This window comes from Drosophila hydei, unplaced genomic scaffold (assembly GCF_003285905.1).
Source record: "Drosophila hydei strain 15085-1641.00,03,60 unplaced genomic scaffold, DhydRS2 tig00008116-arrow-pilon, whole genome shotgun sequence".
NCBI classification, from domain to species: domain Eukaryota; kingdom Metazoa; phylum Arthropoda; class Insecta; order Diptera; family Drosophilidae; genus Drosophila; species Drosophila hydei.
Genome location: NW_022045829.1, coordinates 1,661,335 through 1,680,138, shown reverse-complemented (window position 1 = coordinate 1,680,138; position 18,804 = coordinate 1,661,335). Strand labels below are relative to the sequence as shown.

Below are 18,804 nucleotides of genomic sequence, written 5' to 3'. Positions count from 1 at the left end.
AAATTGCGACTTATTGTATGAAAATAGGAGTATGTATGTGTATGTGTGTGTATGTATAGAGAGCTACGAAAAACATGCTACAAAATTGTAAAGAGCCGCTCGAAATGAGTTGCCAACTGCTGCCACTGGCAGCAGCAGCAGCAACAGCAACAGCAGCAGCAACTCCAATGGCATATGGAGTACGGGCCAAAAAGCTGGGCTCGCATTTTTGTGACTTTCATGTACCATAAATTATTTTATGTTATTATTATACAATACATACAAGAACAACATGCAAGGGGTTGAGGCGGCGTGGCAAGGCGAGGCGAGACGAGTCGAGTCGAGCAACAAGCAAATGGTAAATTTTACTTTTATTGCGATTACGTTGACATCTTGTGTGTGGGTGTGTATTACTCATATTTGAAGGGAAAGGGCAACAGCAGCTTGAAGCCAAGCAAATACTAAAACAAGACAATGACAGCACATAAACCGAGCTGCACTTACAGCTGGCATATCAAATTTAATAGGCATCATTTCTTCAAGGAAATCGATGAGCAATAATATATAAACTACAAAGGCGCATTAAGTAAATGCCCATGCTTAAATATGATTATAATTATGTAATGGATCGAGAGATTATGAGGCGGACTTAAGGGGCAATTTGAGAAAAATATGAAATATATAATGATTTTTTGGAAAATTATTCGAATTGATTTAAATTTGGCTAACCATAAATATTTTTACGAAATATTTTTAAAATAGTTTTAGCAAATATATATTAAATGATTTCAAATTTTAAATAATTTCAGAAAATATATTTTTCTTCTTTGAATTAAAGATAGATGATTAAATAATTAAATAATAAATAAAAATAAGATAGATTAAAGATAGATAGATAAAAACATGATTTTATATTTTAAATAATATATAGTCATATTTTTTATAAATTATAAAAAAAAGTTCATGGATCAAAAACAAAACTATCTTTAATTTCAACTTACATATCTCAATTTATTTCGAAAAATCAATTATACTATCAGAAAGCTTACGAAATATATATATATATATATATATATATATATATCAAGAGCATATTTCAACTATAAAATATTTGTAATATATACATTTTACTTTAAATATAAACTAAAAGCAAAACCTCATTCAATTCCTAGCGAATTCACACTGCTAAAAGGCTTTTCATTCCAAAAATTCTTAACCATCTATACAAAATGCAATGCATATATATATATTTATATATTCATCCAAGTTATCTGACTCTTTTGCTAGCATTGTCATGTATTTTATTTTAAAAATTCCATAAGCGTATGTCTTCTGCTAATGGAGAGTTTAGACGAGCGAGTGGAGCCTTTTATCGCACCGCCGCGCTCTCAGATAAAGGCAAAGGGCAAAGGGTGGCCGAGTGCAGCAGAAGCTGGCAAAAAGCAAAAGCGAAATGAAATCATAAATGCCCGGACACGTGCCGAGGCAGCACACAGAGCAGCTGCCACGTGCAACGCTTGCTAGTTGCAAGTTCTCAGCGCTCAAATGGTGCCATTTGCGAGCTTTTGGCAACGAGGTGTTAAAGTTCTAGTTTCCTTCTCTTTTTTTGCTATCTATTCTTTTGGCAACTCTTGCATACTGGCAGTTGTTTAAATATTTAAATTTATTTATTGGCGACCCATTTAAAATAATCAACAAAAATAAGAAGTAGAAGAGAACGCCGAGCTGCGACTTACCGTGTTGTTCCTTGCCGAGTCCAGAGCCGATGCCAATGCCCATGCCCATACCCATGCCCATACCCATACCCATGCCCATGGTCATGCCCATGCCAGCGCCGTGTCCAGCGGGCAAGCCGCCTGCAGATCCTCCGCCGCCTGCTCCGATGCCGCCTCCGCCGGGCATCGAGTGCTGGTGCGCTAATGCGAGCGGCATTACGAACGCCGTAGCCACAGCCAGCAGAGCCATAAAAATTTTCCACATTGTTAACGTGGCCATTTGACTTTTATTGCACTTCATTTTCATGCGCTGCTCCTATTTTCTTTCTCCACTTTTTTTTTGTTTTTGTGTAATTTCTTTTGGCCAAAAGCTTCAGTTAGCTTCTGCTTCTATTTTCTTGTTCTTCGTTTCTTTTGGTTTTTTTTTATATGCTTTGGGACGCTTGTTGATTTTAATTTGATGTGACTTAAGTTGGATTTGGTTTGCAGATTTTGCCAGTCACAGCTGCAGTTTTGGCCCGTCTGGTTGCCAGTTTATGCTGCGCTCTCCCTCTGTCTCTCCGTCGGTCCACTTCCACCTGCTGCAAGCTACAGCTGCTGTGCCTAGTAGTAGCACATTTCGAATGGTGCCGCGCTGGCAGCAGCTATAAGAGAATAAAGAAAGAAAAAATTGAAATGCCATCAATTGAGTACGTTGAAAAGTTTTTCTGGGGCAGGATGAAGGCGCAAAAGCGTTCTAACGGAGGGGCCAGGGGTCTTGCAGCTAGTTAAAAAGTTGTGAAAGTTTTCGTTAAAGTCAAATTGAAGCCGCAATTATCGAGTTGTAAGACGCACACACACAGCAGACTCTCTCTCTCTCTCTCTGTGTGTCTTAGCCCGAGGCAAGTTAGAGCTAAGCCACATTGGAAATGAACATTTTTAAGCAACTGTTCAGTTTGTCAACTTGTTGAAAAAGTTTCTTACATTCCTATTCCTTAAGGCCATCAACTTCTCAAGTTGTTTAAAGTGTATATGTTCAGAGCATAAGATATATATTTTACTTATACTTATTTAAGTCATAGAAAAACTCGGTTTGAGAATTTATATAAAATTAGGTCAAAGGTTAAAGCTCGCATTAAATGAAATATGCAAATTTAATTATGAATATCAAGTAAAATATATATGTCAAAATTTGTGTGAAATTATGAAGTTAATTTCAACTGAACTTCGGGAATCGAGACTAAAAGAATTGTAATCATTAAAGCCAACATTATATTCCACTTAGCGCTTGAATAAACTGTCACCAGCTTGTCAGACCCAATTAATTCCATATAAAATAAATGTATTTACATACATTTTCATAGCATGACTGCAGTAACAGTTAACAGCTTTTAGTCCATATACTCTTATTTACATTTGAATAATACAATTTTCCAAAACCACACGATTTCAACGATTCTATAGAAATTTCGCACGAAACTCAGTTTTCATTTCAATAATGAAGGCAAAGAGACTTTCATACTTGGCTTGAACACAAGCAACGACACAACTTCAATGATATTTCGCCTGCTCTCGGTTTGAGTCTACGCGCAGTGTAATTCAAAACTCAGCCCAGCCCGTAACCGAGCCGAGCTCCTTTTGTATAGCAGCCAATACCGTTCGCAATCGCATTTCCATTGCCAAGTAGCTATGCAGATAATGCCACGACGCAGCAACAAACAAAAAATTTACAATTTCCGGCAAAAGTCCCTTAACTTCACCCGCCCAGCCCGCAGACAGGCGCTCGATAAAAAATATAGCCGTGAGCAAAGGAAATTCAAAAGGGATGCCAGCAGAAAAAAACCGAAAATAAAAATAAATAAATAACTAACATAAAAATTAAGGTACAACAAAATTTGACATACGACAAAAAAATGCTGAAAACTGAAGCAGAAGTAGAAGAAGATAGGCAAAAGCCACTCATATATCTTCTCGTTAAAGGAGAAAAAAAGATGAATTCTATAAAAATGTTCAGATGCAAATAATAGTGATGATTTGCAAATACAAAATGAAGCTGACTACAAACTTGGCAACAACAAAGCGACGAACAAGAAGAAGAGGAAGCAAAAAGGTAGCAGAAAAGGTAAAAGAAACGCTGACAAGCGAAAGGTAGCGCTAATAAATAGACACAAAGGCTGAGGCCAACGAGAAGACACTCGCAAAAGATACAACACGCCAAAGGGCCAAAAGGTTCACAATGACATCAAAATTGTGAATGGGTTGGCTCAATGGTTGCTTTGGCATGGGGAATAAGCAACGTCGCTGGCAAATCAATAGAAACGCAACCTGGGCAATTTTTAAGTTTTACCTGTCCTTTTTCACTTTTTTTGCCAAAATACTCTAACAGATTTGAGGGCTATAACAATTTTTTAGCTAATAGGAAACAGTTATTGAGAAATTTTTAAATATATTTAAATTTGTTATTTATTTATTTAAATATAATAAAAATATCTAACAAGTAAAAATATTTTTTACAAAAGTAGAGTAACTAGAATTCGTTACAGTGTTCGCTAAGCTAGTTTCTAATTTTGTTGCTGGCACTTCTGTTTCTATTGTCATTTTGTCAACGCGTCCGCCGAGTGTCGTCACTGGAATAGAATGGGCCGTGCAAGGTTTGTGCTTGAGCGTGGGTGGATTGCTGTTGCTGTGGATGCTGCTGTTGAATATGGCGCAATAGATGCGGGAATCGTTATAAGGGGAGGCGCTTAATAATGATAAGAATGTAAGACATTGCAATAAGCGACCAAATGGCCGACAGATAAGCGACGGCACAGCCTCAACAATGGGAAGGTGCCAATGTGAGTGAAATAATAATGCCCCAGATGATAATAATGATGCTGTTGATAATGACATTGTTAATAATGATGTTGCTGCCACTGCCACAGCTCCAGATGATAATGATAAAACTAATGGGCCGACGACAATTAGGTATGAGAAATTTGTTTAGGTTCTTTAAATATCGCACAATATGAGAATATGAGAATAAAAACTGAATGGACAGCTTCAACTACACTTGAGCAATTTGCGCACAGTCGAGTGCGCACATTAACCCAAAGAACAAACACAACCAACGGCACACAAAGAGCACAAAACAAACACAGCAGCAGCCACAGCAACAACAACAAAGAGCGGCCAGGCAAAATCAACATGGCGTACAGGCGCCGGAAACGGAAACGTCGGCCAGTCGAGCGGGCCAACGGACCAAGCAACACATACACATGCACACACCCACACACACACACAGCAACTTAACGACCCAGCGACCAACCAATAGACAAACATTCAAACAGCAACAGGAAAGACGACGACGACCAAAGCAATGCAAAACAAAAAATGCATTAACTATAAACGAACTCTGTATACTCTACAAAGTGAGAAGTTGTATAGAAAGAAGACTAAAATAACTTAAAAAAAGAAAGTGTATATAATAAATATATATTTTTGTATACTTCTATATAAATTAATTTAACAAAGTTAATATTATTATTTATAAATTATATATAATATTATATTATGTTTTATTGTATTATATTATATTATATTATATATTGTAACATTTTATTTTTGATTGACTTTTGTTTAATATTTTATATGATTTTAATGAGTTAAAGTTTGAGCTGAATAATCTATAATTAAAGTATCTCAACCTCTACAACTTGTCGTATCTTTGTACGCTATAAGAACTTTTAGATATATTTTTAAATTTAAGAATTTCTGTCTATTCACTTTCCTCAAATATAAATTTTGTATATTTTCTAAGCAAATTGTAGAGCAAAAGCAATTGAAGCATTTTGCTTTTATTTCAAAGCTAAGGCAACAAATGCAATTATCCTGTTATACTCTATGCTTTTGGGTCAAAAGGAATAGGAAAAAATGGAAATGGGAAAACATTTGATAGACACATTTTATTGCATGAGGCTAGCCCCCCAGTCAGACAGCAGCAGCAGTAGCAGCGGCGGCAGCAGCAGCTTCTCGTCTAGCAATTGCTACTGACATGCACTCATATAGCATGCACATACATGACTCTACTCACTCTCCCTCTCTGTGTGTGTGTGTGCCTCTAAACACTCTAGACAATGGCCCGTCAATAGCTGCCTCGGCATTTCCTGCTGCCGCAAAAAAAATAAAACTTAACCCAGCTTCACGTTGTAGTTTATTATTCCCGCAAGTCTCATGCTTTTCTATTTGCTCTAAATAAATTTTTATCATGTGCCAGAACTAAAATGTCTGTGTGTGTGTATCGTCTGTGTGTAGTCCATCATGCCAGGCTAGCATCATTCTGAGCGTTATTCATTTATTCATTCACTTCATTCACTCGCTGCTGGCGCTGTTTCTTATGGTTTTTGTGGTTATTGAAGCGATCATTCGGAACATGCACAGCATTTTCATGTTTGTTATTTTCGTTTCTCTCTGTCTCCCACTCCATCCCGTCCTCCTCCATCTCCACTACTCACTCCGCTTTTATTATGCTGCCCAGTCCCCTGCCCCAAACTGTTGGCTCCATTATTAATGGCCAAAACGTTTAATATGCGAATTTAAGAAAATTACTTTCATAACACGACATTAATGGTGACATATAAATGGCATTACTCACACCCCATCCGCTGGACACTCCCCTCCCCTCCCCTCCCTCCCTCTCTCTGGTGCCTGAACATATAGCGCATATATCTGATTTTTAGTGTCGATGAGATTTATCGCCCCAACGAATTGCGGCGCTCTGGACACAAGCGGAAATCTGTGCGCGTCGTCCGATTCGTTGCTTGACTTATGGCCAAGAGCTTATGCCGCCAACTTTATATATAAAGATATATGTATATATATCATATGTATATATATTTATGCAGCTCTCCCCGCATTGGCTGAGTACTCGCTTATTTATTGGCCTCACTTATGTCCCTGCGACACTTGCGGTCAGCGCCAAGTGAAATGAAAGCGTTTTTAATATTGCCACCAAATTTCGCATAAACTTAAGAAGTGACATGTATATATAACAACAGATTTATATATATTATGCTAGAACATATGTGTTCTATCTGAGCAGAGATCTGTCATAAATGTTTATGTTCATAATTCATTCAGTTGAGCTCATAATAGTTTTTGCTCTCGGCTTATTGTGAATGTGATTTAAGCCGCAATTGAAATAATAAAAATGAAAATTAAACGATATTGTATTATTATGCAAAATATGTCAATATCAATTGTAACTACCTAAACTAGAAGAAAAATAATAAAAAAATTAAATGTTACATCTTGAATACCCCTAACTATACAAAACACAAATATTTATAAACTAAATTTTAAATATTCTTTGAATTAGTTTTTCTTTTGAAGTTACTTGCATAGTATGTCAAAGCTGAAAATCATTAAACCGTTTTCCAGTATCTAAAGTCTTACCAAAATATTTTAAGTTACTATATAATTACTACTTAATTACTATTTAATTACTATATAATTACCTTTCCTTATGATTCTTGTTATTTTTGTTACATTTTATTCTCATATATTTTTCCCAATTTTCCCCCTTTGCTTTAGTTTATAGCTGCCATTCACTCTCAGTTTATCACTTTACCGTTGTTTTATATTCGATTGTTAAAGTTACTTTCCTATTCCATGAGGTGTATATTCTGAAATTTACTTTTACCTAAATTCAACTTAGATTTTTTGAAGCCGAATGTTCGCTTGCAAATAGCTAAAAATAATTTCACATTTCGAGCATTCGCTCCAGTCTGATGTAGTCATCAGTTTACCGTTACTTTTATAATACACTAGCGTTACATTTACGGTTTTTATTGTGTTGCGTTACTCGATCCTGTGGGGTTTGTTCGTCCTGTTTGCATTTAGTACTACATTTCCAATGATGAGCGCTCGTTTATTAACGAAATGAAACATTTCTTTTGCTGAGCAAGACGAAAAGTATGCTACGAATATACGTATATATCAGCAGTATATATACGTAAGTGTATAATATATATATATGTATATATATAATACTTATTTGCGCCTTTTATGAGGTAAGTTTGCCCAACTGGAACTGAAGCTGAAGTTGGTGTTGGGCAGACGCAGTCTAGGGGCAGCTTTTGGGGCTGGCTTGAAAAGGCTGGGGGCAGGGGCGTGGCGTTTGCCCATTGCTCGAAACTCATCTTGTATTTTGGCTTATCTGCAAGTTTGATGGATTTTTATCCTTTTCGTTGGACGGGGCAAACAGAACTGCCTGCCAGACGCCTGCTTATGTATTTTTATTATTATGCCTGTGCTCAGCTTTCCCTCTCGTTCCCTCTCTGTCTTTCTCTGCCTTTCCTTAGTTTGTTTGTGTTGCTTTGCTGCATTTGTACTTTATTTTTTTTTTTTTTTGTTATTTTTTGTATATTTTTATTATGGCAGCAGACACACGCAGTTTATTTATTGTGCCTGTATTTTCTTTTGGTCTTTTTGAGTTCTCCATCTCGCTCTCTTTCTCTCTCTCTCTCTCGCTCTTTGTCTGCCCCTCTTGCGTTTTCTTCAGTTTGGCATTTATTTATATTCGCTTCCTGTGTTTTCGCCGCTTGCGTTGTCGGCGCATTTATAAATATAAATGAGTTTTGCTCGATGAAGGTTAAATTGAAATTTACTTTGTGCACAGCCATGGGTTCCCTTTTTTTTAAGAAGCAGTCAACCAGCCCGCCAGGACACGCCGTCCTTTCGCATTTATATATACACATCTATATATATGTATATATCTGCACATCTTTGTGTGTTGTGCATGATGGAAACCTGCTGCTGAAAAGTTTTAGACCTCTGCATTTCCGCCTTTATGACTTCCCCCCAATTCATTTTGCTTCTCACTTTCTTTTCTGTGGTTTCATTTTAATTTTGATAAGCAAATGCGGCACATCCTTTTTCTGACTGTTTCTTCTTCTATTCATGCAGCTTCTCGTTTTGGGTGTGAAAAGTTTGTTTGCCTGGCTGCCTTTTGTTTGGCCTTATCATTTGTCAAAAAGAGGCACAAACGAATGCCTCAAATTGAATATTTGCATAAGTTTATTGAAACAGGCGAACTTCGCATTAAATCTGCGTCTGTGTGTGCAGGTGTGTGTGTATGTGAGTCGAAATAGGGGACAGGTATATCAGCACCTTGCCGCTGTGTATCTTTCTGTGTGAGTGTGTGTGTTCGGCATCTGTTTGATTTGGTTTATTTGATACCGAATGCTTTTGGCTGATTGATTCCTTTGACACATTTTGAAGGAAACCTAAATAAATTAGCGGAAGTTTCACTTGAAGCTCTTACACTTTCAAGGCATTTTAAGCTTGACTGAGAATTGTATATTATGAACATAACATAGCATATTCTCAGAGAAAAATATATCATGGCACTTATATTGCGCATCTGGCTAATGTAAGTCAAAGTGCACAGATTTAAATGTTATCATTAGTAGGCCAAATATTCATCAACAGCAAATATTTATAAATATCATATATTATATTTATTTTTGGTTATCGAATTTCAAATCGAATATTTTTATAGCTTAACGCTTAACAAAAAACAAGTAGGCACTCTTCAAAATTCATAATAAAAAATAGTTTCAGCTGGAAAAAGTTTCAGAAAAACTTTTAAAACACATTTAATGATAATTAAGAATAAATTGCTGCTAATGCTTAAGAGATTAAAAAAGCAATGATAATTTGAAAAGAAAAACATTGAGCAAATGTCATAAATACACGTTTGAGTGTCAATCATATTTTTTATTCGACTTTTGAAGCTTAATCAACTTCAATTTCAGCGGATACTTTTGAATTATATTCAAATATATTCATTATTTAGCAAGCATATCTTAAATAAACAATGTAAATATTATACATTTAATGACTGCATCACACCCACACTTAGACAGCCCTCAGGAACACTTGAAATTATCACAATTTCAGCTAAAGGCACAGTTTTTCCATTTGTTCACTCTCATTTCCATGAGATGGGCACACACGCGCACACCCACACACACTCAGCTAACAAAAAAAAAAACGGGGTGCTCAAGTTTTATGCGCCCTGACGGATTGTTGCTTTCATTTTTTTTCTCGTTTTTTTTTTGCTTTTGCTTTTTCTTTATTTTGCTTTTTTCGCCAATTCATGCTAACCGCTGTTGTTGTGGGTGTTGCTGTTGTTCAGATCGATTACCGTTACAAGTGCCAGATACTTGAGCGTAAAAACGCAAGCGCACGTGTCTACAGGTTCGTCTGCTTGCTCTCTCTCCCGTCCTCCCCCTCTCTCTCTGTCTCTCTCTCTCTTCTTTACCCCCTGCAGTCGCAGTTATTGTTGTTGTCCGTCATTAGGAAGATTGATTTCAAAGCGTGGCGCCTTTTCCCAACATTCTTGTTGTGCCAGCCACACGCAAAGCTCAAACCAAGCAAAAATACTAAAAATACTAAAATACTTTTCACACACGCACACACACACACACACACTGAGAGAGACCGAACGCCGCTGCCTAATCTTTTTATTTGGTTTTGTTCTGTCAAGCGCAGATCATTTTGATTACATTTACCGTTGTTGCTGCCAGATAAATACAGGTTAAATGCGTTTCACTTCATGTGAAGCACATGTATAAAATATTTATGATTTGCTGTCTCTTCAAAAAGAATGAAATATATATATAGAATATCTTCTTTTATGCCATTTCTTTACATCATTTAAATGTGTTTTTCAATCAAGCAATTGAAATTGTGCCTAAAAGAGCATTTTCTGCTTCATGTGACATTTAGGCAATAATAATTTAATTTTATTTATAAATAAATAATATTACTCACATATAATACAATACATACAATATGTAAGACAGAACAAAACCTAATTTAAATGAAGTTTAAAATCCTGAAATAAACTTTGAATTACATTAAACTTTTGCCAAATACCCGTCACATACACACACACGTAACTGGGACTTGCGGGGTGCCTAAAAAGTACATTAAAATCACATTAACCCGTCAATGGTTAAAGCTGCGTATACGTAACTTTTGTTTATGCGTTTTGCGTTTGTGAAGTACGCAAAGCACACGCAAATTGGTTTTTCGGTTTGCTCAGCACTTTGATAAGCCAATGACATATATGTATATATACAACATATATAAATGCTATATATATGTTAGCAGCAACCCTTTTCTGTTCGGAAAGGGGGGCAGACAGTTAAAACTCTCAACTACGTTCGTACGTATCAGCTGGCAGACGTAATTGGCTTTTCGCTATAAATTTCAACAATTGTTTGGTACGCAGCACGCAGCACGCATCATGCCGCGACCCCGCTTATTGCTAAGCTACGCCCCCTCACCAACTGTGCCGCAAGCTCCCCAGGGACACTAGGCTTAAATCGTGCGGATGTTTAGGGATGTCTGTATCAGTGTGTGTATGTGTGTGTGTGAGTAAATTGTCAAAATTTTGTGGACATTTGGGCGACACAAGCAGCTTATCAAAAATGCAGCATGCGAAGCTCGTGTAGCTATAGCTGCTATCACACATACACACAGAGCTCTTCAGCTTCTGCTTTTGACCTGCTCGTGCGTGCTTTGGCCAATTGGTTGGCCCGGTCATTTGTGTAAGTCGAAATTGGTTTTTTAGTTGTTCCCTGTTTCAGCCTCATTTGCATATTTCAATTGTCAACCGAGGCAGGCAAAGACAGAGATATATATAGAGAGAGAGAGAGGGAAAGTAAGAGAGAAGGAGACGTAGTCAGGCTGCTCTTTATTTATTTAACTAATTTATTTACATTAACTTTAACTAGGCGCCAACTAGCTGCAGGAAATGCTTTCAGCCCAGCAGCAGCTGCGAAAGGCAGCAAAAACAGAGGGACAGCAGCTTCCCTAATGAAAACCTACAAATTTAATAAACAAAAAGTCCTTAGAGAGTCGAAAACAGGACTCGCTTTTGGAGAATTTTGCTAAACTTAAAAACGAAAGAAATTTTCTTTACCTAAACTCAACTTTAGCTTGGCCTAGGCTCGCTTATTAAAAGCATATTTATGAGTTGAATTTTTCATATAATTTTTAAACACTTTTCTGAATAAGTATAAACAGATTGTATAACATTATTATACGATAATATATCGATATAGTTATATGTAATATATTTTATTTCTTTATTAAGATCAAGAGAAACAGATAAATACAAATTAAAATTATACAAAAAATAAAGTTAAAAATTGTGTTTTTCTTTTCTTTTTCTAAATTTATTTAAATACAATAACTTTAGAATATTAATAAACATTTATTTATATTTATAATTATCATTTTCAGAATTGTTTTCATTATTTTTATTTTATTCGGTTTATAACTTTTCAAAATTCTTAACACAATAAAAATTTAATTTATTTATACATATTTTTTTTTATAATTTAGAAATCCATAGAATGTCTATTTTTTTCAAATTGATTATATAAATTATATAACATGAATACAATAATTTATTTATATATCTTAATCTATGCTTTTGACTTCAATCACAATTACAAATTTTGAGTTTTGCATATTTTTTTTTAAAAATAATATTAAATCTTAAAAACTAACTAAATATTAAATTTCCATCAACTACAATAATTATTTGATTATATTAATTATATATAATAATAATTATATACTATTCCAAATCCCAGTCAATGACAATATATTGGAATCGTCTAAATGCCAATATATTAGAATCTTCTAAAAACCCTCGAAAAGAGCATATGAATACGGCTTTAGGCTAACTTATTTAACTCCATTTTATATATAACATAAAAGAAAATATGTATATAGAATATTTTAGATATATATGTTTATATAAGAAAGAAAAAATAAAATAATAAAACAAGTAAATAAACTTTAGGCAAAGTTTTGCCAACTTTTTGGCAGTCAGTTGGCGCATTTTAAGTTAGGGCAATCGACACAGCGAAGAAGGCGGCGTAACGGCACTTGGGTAAAAAGGAAACAAGACAGAGCGCCAGCAGGAGGGAGAGGAAACGTGCGAGAGTGAAAAGCTGACGCAGCGAGACAAGTGCTTAAAGTACCGCAAAATTCCAGAGTCAAAAAAATCAGAGTCTAGCCGCAAACAAATATTGCACAGATGCTTTAAAGGCAGCTGTTGAAAATATAACTGGCAAGCTAGACGATATAACTTACCTGGCCAACAAATTGAGTTTTGGCCTGGCGAACTGATAATCCGTAGGTAGTTGTTATTTTTGCTTATTGTTGTTCTTGTTGCTGGACTGTGTCACGCACAAGGGCAACAATGGCTTGGCCGTTCACAAAACATGGCTCAAACTTTTTGGCCACGTGACCAAGGAGTTAAAGCGGAACAACAGCTAGAAAAACACACTCACTCGCACACACACGCACTATACCAGTCGAGTTGTTGCTGTTGTTGTTGCCGACACGTTTTTAATATATGCCAAAAGAGGAGCAGAGCACAACAATTAAAGCAAGTGACGAAAGTTGCCAAGAAGTAAAGTGGGTTACTTTACTTCACTTCACTTACTACTACAACTGTAAATGAAATTCTCAACACCCGCTTGACTCATTCTACAACTGTAACTATATACACACATACACGATATGTACCATTAACGCATTGCAACTGCAATTTAGATTTGTTATATTTGTTTCGCCTGTGATTGAGTTTTGTTTTTATTCAAAAACGCTTTGAGAATTTCAATTTTGTTGTGTCTTCGATTTGCGTCGTTTTGCCGAATTCACCGTGACGAACGAACACGATTTATGCGCGAGACAAGCGACAGCCTTTCTGCATACGTTCAATACACTCCGACGGCTGAGCTTCAACTAAAGCTACAACGGATAACAGTCGCTTCGTTAAGCATCGTTCAGACCAAACACGAAGCGTGCGATGCGTACGTAGCCAACGACAAGACGAGAGGACGACAGCGCACGACAGCATAAAGCAGGCACAACAACACGAAGTGCAGACACGAGCATTGAGGCTGCTGAATACGAGGCAGAGTGAAGCAACGACAGCGAGAGAGACACTGACTGTAATTTCACAGACAAATGTTACGATTGGGCGCTGTTGAGTCTGTTAACAATGAATCGAAGGCGCTAAAATTGATCTATGATCAGTCCGATTTCGTGTTTAGTAAGCAAAATCATTATACGACTTACGTTCAAATACAGGTGCAAGAAAATAGTGAATACAATAAATAAACAATAATGTACATATACATAAATTTTATATTATTATGTGTAAGATCTCTGAATTGGTACACCTAGCAGCGCACTGTTGCCTAACATTATGCTTGTTGCGCTCCGTATAAGACTTTCGTATGTTGTGCTCTCACACACTTGCTATCAACACGCCATCTACCGAAAACTCTGACACTTTAATGTATATAAGAGAGCAAGCTCAATAGGCATAAATGGTTGCTGTCTGAACTATCTGTTAAGAATCCGTTAACTTGAGTAAATATGCTCTGTTAAATATGCTAAGATTATGTGTTAATTAAATAAATAAATAAATGCAAAACCAAAAAAGTTTATAGCTTTATACAGCCATTACAATATAATTTAGTATTTAATTATAACAGTCGACATTTAAATTAAATATTTATAGCTTTTTCTCGTGACAAGATTTTCCAATCAGAACTTGTTATACGATAATTAACTCCATGGTCCAATTTATGCACTTTCGTCTTTCCAGCTTTTACACACACTTAAAATCAGTGCAATGCAATAACAGCCAATTAACTTGAATGTTTTCCAACACTAACATACGCTTACACATGTACGTGTATTGCACATATCTATGGTTTCTTCTTCTCTCAAGTGCGCTTCTCTATTGCCTTAGTGAACTTCCACCAATACACACTCTCCGACTCCCCTCATTTACCATCTCTGTCTCTCTCATTTAGCTGCAGCTGCAGCCGAGGCCGCTGCAATCACTCAAAGTAAAAATTGTCATCAAGTTTCTCACAGAAGATGCTACCAAAAAAAATGGCATAAAAAACAACTGTAAATGCTATTGTAGTGAATGAACGACTATGCGATACCCTGCTATTGGCATGAAGAAGCTTATTTAAAATATATATAAAATTAATAAAAAAAAATATTTAAGCAAGATAGGCGGAACACACCCTATAGAATTATTGTCTTGGGTATAAATATGTACATTAGTAAGCTCAAAATATATTATAGGAAATGGTAATGCAAATTAGTCAAGAACAAAAATTTAATTTGCATACAACAATAATGCATATTTGAAGCTTAGCAACCCTTTGCCATTTTTATTGCAGGGAATTCTAAAGGAAAACAGCAGCAAACCCCAAAAACGAATTGCAACAAAATGCTCAAACACACTCAACGAAATTGACTTAAATAAATAAATGGCATAAAAAACAAAGACAAACACATGTACTTCACCCGACAGCGTGAGAGGCAGAGCAAGAGTGTGAGAGAACATTCAAAGGGCAGGCACACGTACAAACATACAAACACACGCACACATACAATTGCCTGACATCAAATTTACAACTAAGAAATGGCCAAAGCGTAGCTTAGACTGAAGAATATAAGAGAGGGATGGGTTGAGGTTTAGATACTGCTGTTGTTTTGCTCATTCCATTTGATGCACTCGATGCAGCAGCAACAACAAAAGCGGCAACAATGACAACATTTAGTAGCTCATCCATTTTCATTTGTATTAAGCGAAAAGCCAAAAGTGCCGTCAACTTTTCGCAGACACTGTCTCTCTCCTCCTTCGCTTCCTTCGACTCTCTCTCCCTCAGGCGCATTACTCAGCACAGTTTGCGTTCGCTGCTTGACAAGAAAACTAAAAATTGCAGCAATCATTCCAACCCACTCGCCCACACCATTGCATCGAACACTGACTCCGTTCCACCACCCTCCTGGGAGCCGCCAGTCCACCTATTCTGAGATGCTCGTTAGCGCAGCTGCTGGTTGGAATTTATCTTATTTTTCATGCCATTCGCCATTTTTTTTGTTTTGTATTGTATTGTTTTTTTATATTTCCCGTTATTCTATTTTGTATTTTGGACATATTGTTAGCCCAGTGATCGATGCAAATTGATGCGTATTGTTAAAGGAATTTAAAGAGAAATAAGTAAGAAGTATATTAAATCAACATTAGGATATAAATACTATACTATACTATATAAATAATACACTAAAGATGTATTTAAGTTTGAGGCAACCATGAACTACTACATTAAATATGTAAAAATTTCATATTGAAATGTGAGATATTATATTTTTTCAACATATTTTTAGCAGATTTATTGGAGCAGCCAACAAAACAAAACGAAAAAAAATCCAGGCCACAATAAAAGAAATGCAGCAGTCACAGCCACCAGGAGAAGAAGAAGGAGCAGAAACAGCTTGCGAAAAAAAGAAATCATAAATAAGAGGCGCTGCAATTTGTTTATATTAAAATGGAGAGTCAAAAACGCGTCCTAAGGTCCGGGTGCACAGATTTTTCGCATTGCATTTGCCAAATGCTAACTGCCAACAACAATCAGTAAAGAGAGCAGAGAGCGCCATTGCTCTCCTGTCTCCACTCTGCTCTGCCTACATTGTCCCGTTGTTTTGTGAATTATGCGCCTTCCGTTGCATGTGGCGGCAGAAACCAGAGCCAAAGCTTGCTCAGCGTTAGTAAGTGCGAGCGAGCAAGAGAATACAAATAAGGCCTTGATGCGCCTGGCTGCATATTTTTAAAGCCAGCAAGCAGCGAGCAGCCGCCCTTATAGCTCTGTCCGGCTCTTACCTCCACCGACTACCTACTGCTGCACTTTACTGTATGTCCTATGTATTATTTTTACAGTCACTCCCACAACAAACGGCGCTCGTTTTTGTAATAAAAATGTCATAAATCTTGATTTCTGGAACTAAACCAAAGAGCGTGCGATAACAACGAGACTCTATCCCTGTGTGTGTGTCTGTTTGTCTGGCAATATAACTGTCTATTTACAGCTGTGCATATGAAGTACATTTTATTTGCTTTTATTTATATGCACACACGTTTGAACATAATTGATTTATATTTATGTTTTAAAAAGAGGGTGGAGGACGACGGAGTTCTTCAAACACAAAGCTTTCTAAAAATATTACAGCTTGTAACTTAGAAGTACAGCAGTAGCTAAACAATCATACATATATAAAAAAGAGAATTGTAAGTCAATTATAAGAGAAAGAGGGACAGCAGCATATGCGAACAATCGATCGCTTGCTGTCAAACAGAATTTAGCTGGCTTCTAAAGTTAATTAAAGCAGGCAGGTATATGCAGTGTATGCAAGTGTTCTACTCATACATAAGTACAAGGACATTGAAATTAGAGCCAAAATTAATAGTCGACAAGTAAATACCCTTGACAAAAATCAAGTAGATTTCGAAGTAGTAAGTAAGTAACCAACAGACAAGGGAAATTATCTGCTTTCTAATTAGTTTTTATATCTAATCTTACAATAACAAATAAGAATTATAAATCAGTCGGAAACCACTTGACTGATATAAGAAAATCAAAGAGATAGATGAGGTCTTTAAAAGCGGAAAGTCGTTTAATGAAATAAACATTCCACGTTAAGTATTCAATATGAAAAGTTTAACTCTTTGCCTTTTGGTGCTCGTCTCTGGCAGCTGCCTGTTGAGTGCTAATGTGAGTTGGGCAAACGGCATTCAAAATTTGATATTCTCTCTATTAAAAACTCTTCTCAATTTCAGGCCAACACTATCAATGAGAGCTCCTTTGACTTCGAGGAGGTGGAGCTCTATGGCGATGATGGCTTCATCAAGACAATGGAGAACATTTTTATGAAAGTTTTGACGACAGTTCGCGGAGTTAATTGTACGATGAAAACAGTTGTTGAGATTTTGATAGCGACCACGAAATATGTAGATGCTATTGATGCCTGTGGCACGGCGGTGCCCAAAGAAGTGGCCAAAATTGTAAAGTGCTGCAAGGACATCATCTCTATATGCGAGAATATCATCCATCTGAATAGCACCATTTGCGCCGCCGAGGAAGGTGGCAAAATGACATCCGGCAAGTGTTTCTGGAAGCTCTTTGAGGCCGTCATGAAGTTGACCCGAAAGCTCAACACGGCCCTCAAGCTGATTGCCAAGCTGCCAGTGGATACGGAAGCCTGTTTCGTCGATGCCACCCATGAGTTGGTGGTAAACTATGATAACTTTTTGCCAAATATCAGTAAGTGCATCGACGATATGTAGAAACTCTCTATATCAAAAAAGAGAACTTGAGAGCATTTTGAGAAGAGAAACTTTTTAATAAGTTATAAGGGTCAATAAAACTGTAAGTGTAGCTTTTTTAAAAAAAATACACTTTAAAAAAATACACTTCCGAAAAAACTCTAAAATACTCTTTTCACTTCATTTATAGAGATTAAATTTAGAGCATTGAACAATTCCTTAGATGGGTAACAATTATATCCAATACGTACTCTACATACTTCCCTTATTTGTAACACATCAGTTAATGATAGTTTATACAATTTGTATAAATTTGCTAGAAAGATAATCTATCTATTCATATACATACCTAAATCTTGATAAATAATGGCAATCTTCGTCTAAAAAACCACTTGCACAGTCTAAAAAAACTCTTCTACATTAAATGAAGTATTTAATTATTCTATATAAAAATAATTGGTTTGCTTGGTTTTATCTATATATTGCCATATCTGATCCAATTGCAGGTGTGGGCTGGGGCTTTTAACCTATTAATTGATAAGACATTTTAATATTCTTTTAACTGTCAATCAACTCTAATCACAAATTGAAGGCTTATCAATGAACTTAATTTCTGTCTAAACATCGATTCTAATAATAACTAATAATAACTTTTTAAGGGAATTAATTCTAGAAATAGCCACAATAGATATGTATTCAAATATATGATATCTTCAATCATACAGTAACTATGAAATGACGATTTCATACAAAGCTTAGAATTGTTAATTATTGTTTCTTGAAAAACAGCATTTAAGCCTACAATTAATAATTGAATAGATTTTTCTTTACATATAAAACAATATTTAAATTTGCGAGAAGTCTTGAGTTCAGGTCGTTGCATTTCTTGCTCTTTATATTTATACATTAAAAAACATCGTCACAACT

At 36.0% G+C, this 18,804-nt stretch overlaps 2 protein-coding genes across 2 annotated transcripts in view; one reads left to right on the top strand and one right to left on the bottom strand.

Annotated features, from left to right (window-relative positions):
- The window catches only part of LOC115483304 (nephrin), a 78,058-nt gene extending 64,899 nt beyond the window's left edge, over window positions 1-13,159 (bottom strand). Inside the window, exons 1-2 of the mRNA XM_030224668.1 lie at window positions 12,831-13,159; window positions 1,716-2,338 (exon numbers count right to left, since the gene is read on the bottom strand). Coding sequence (XP_030080528.1) covers window positions 1,716-2,001 — 286 coding nt within the window. The 5' untranslated portion in view covers window positions 2,002-2,338; window positions 12,831-13,159. The remainder of the gene's footprint in view (window positions 1-1,715; window positions 2,339-12,830) is intronic.
- Window positions 13,160-17,262: 4,103 nt separating this feature from the next.
- LOC111598998 lies at window positions 17,263-18,025 on the top strand. The gene is made up of 2 exons (XM_023314508.2): window positions 17,263-17,326; window positions 17,392-18,025. Exons 1-2 carry the CDS (start codon window positions 17,264-17,266, stop codon window positions 17,896-17,898), a joined length of 570 nt encoding a protein of 189 aa, XP_023170276.2. The 5' UTR covers window position 17,263; the 3' UTR covers window positions 17,899-18,025.
- The last annotated feature ends 779 nt before the right edge of the window (window positions 18,026-18,804 follow it).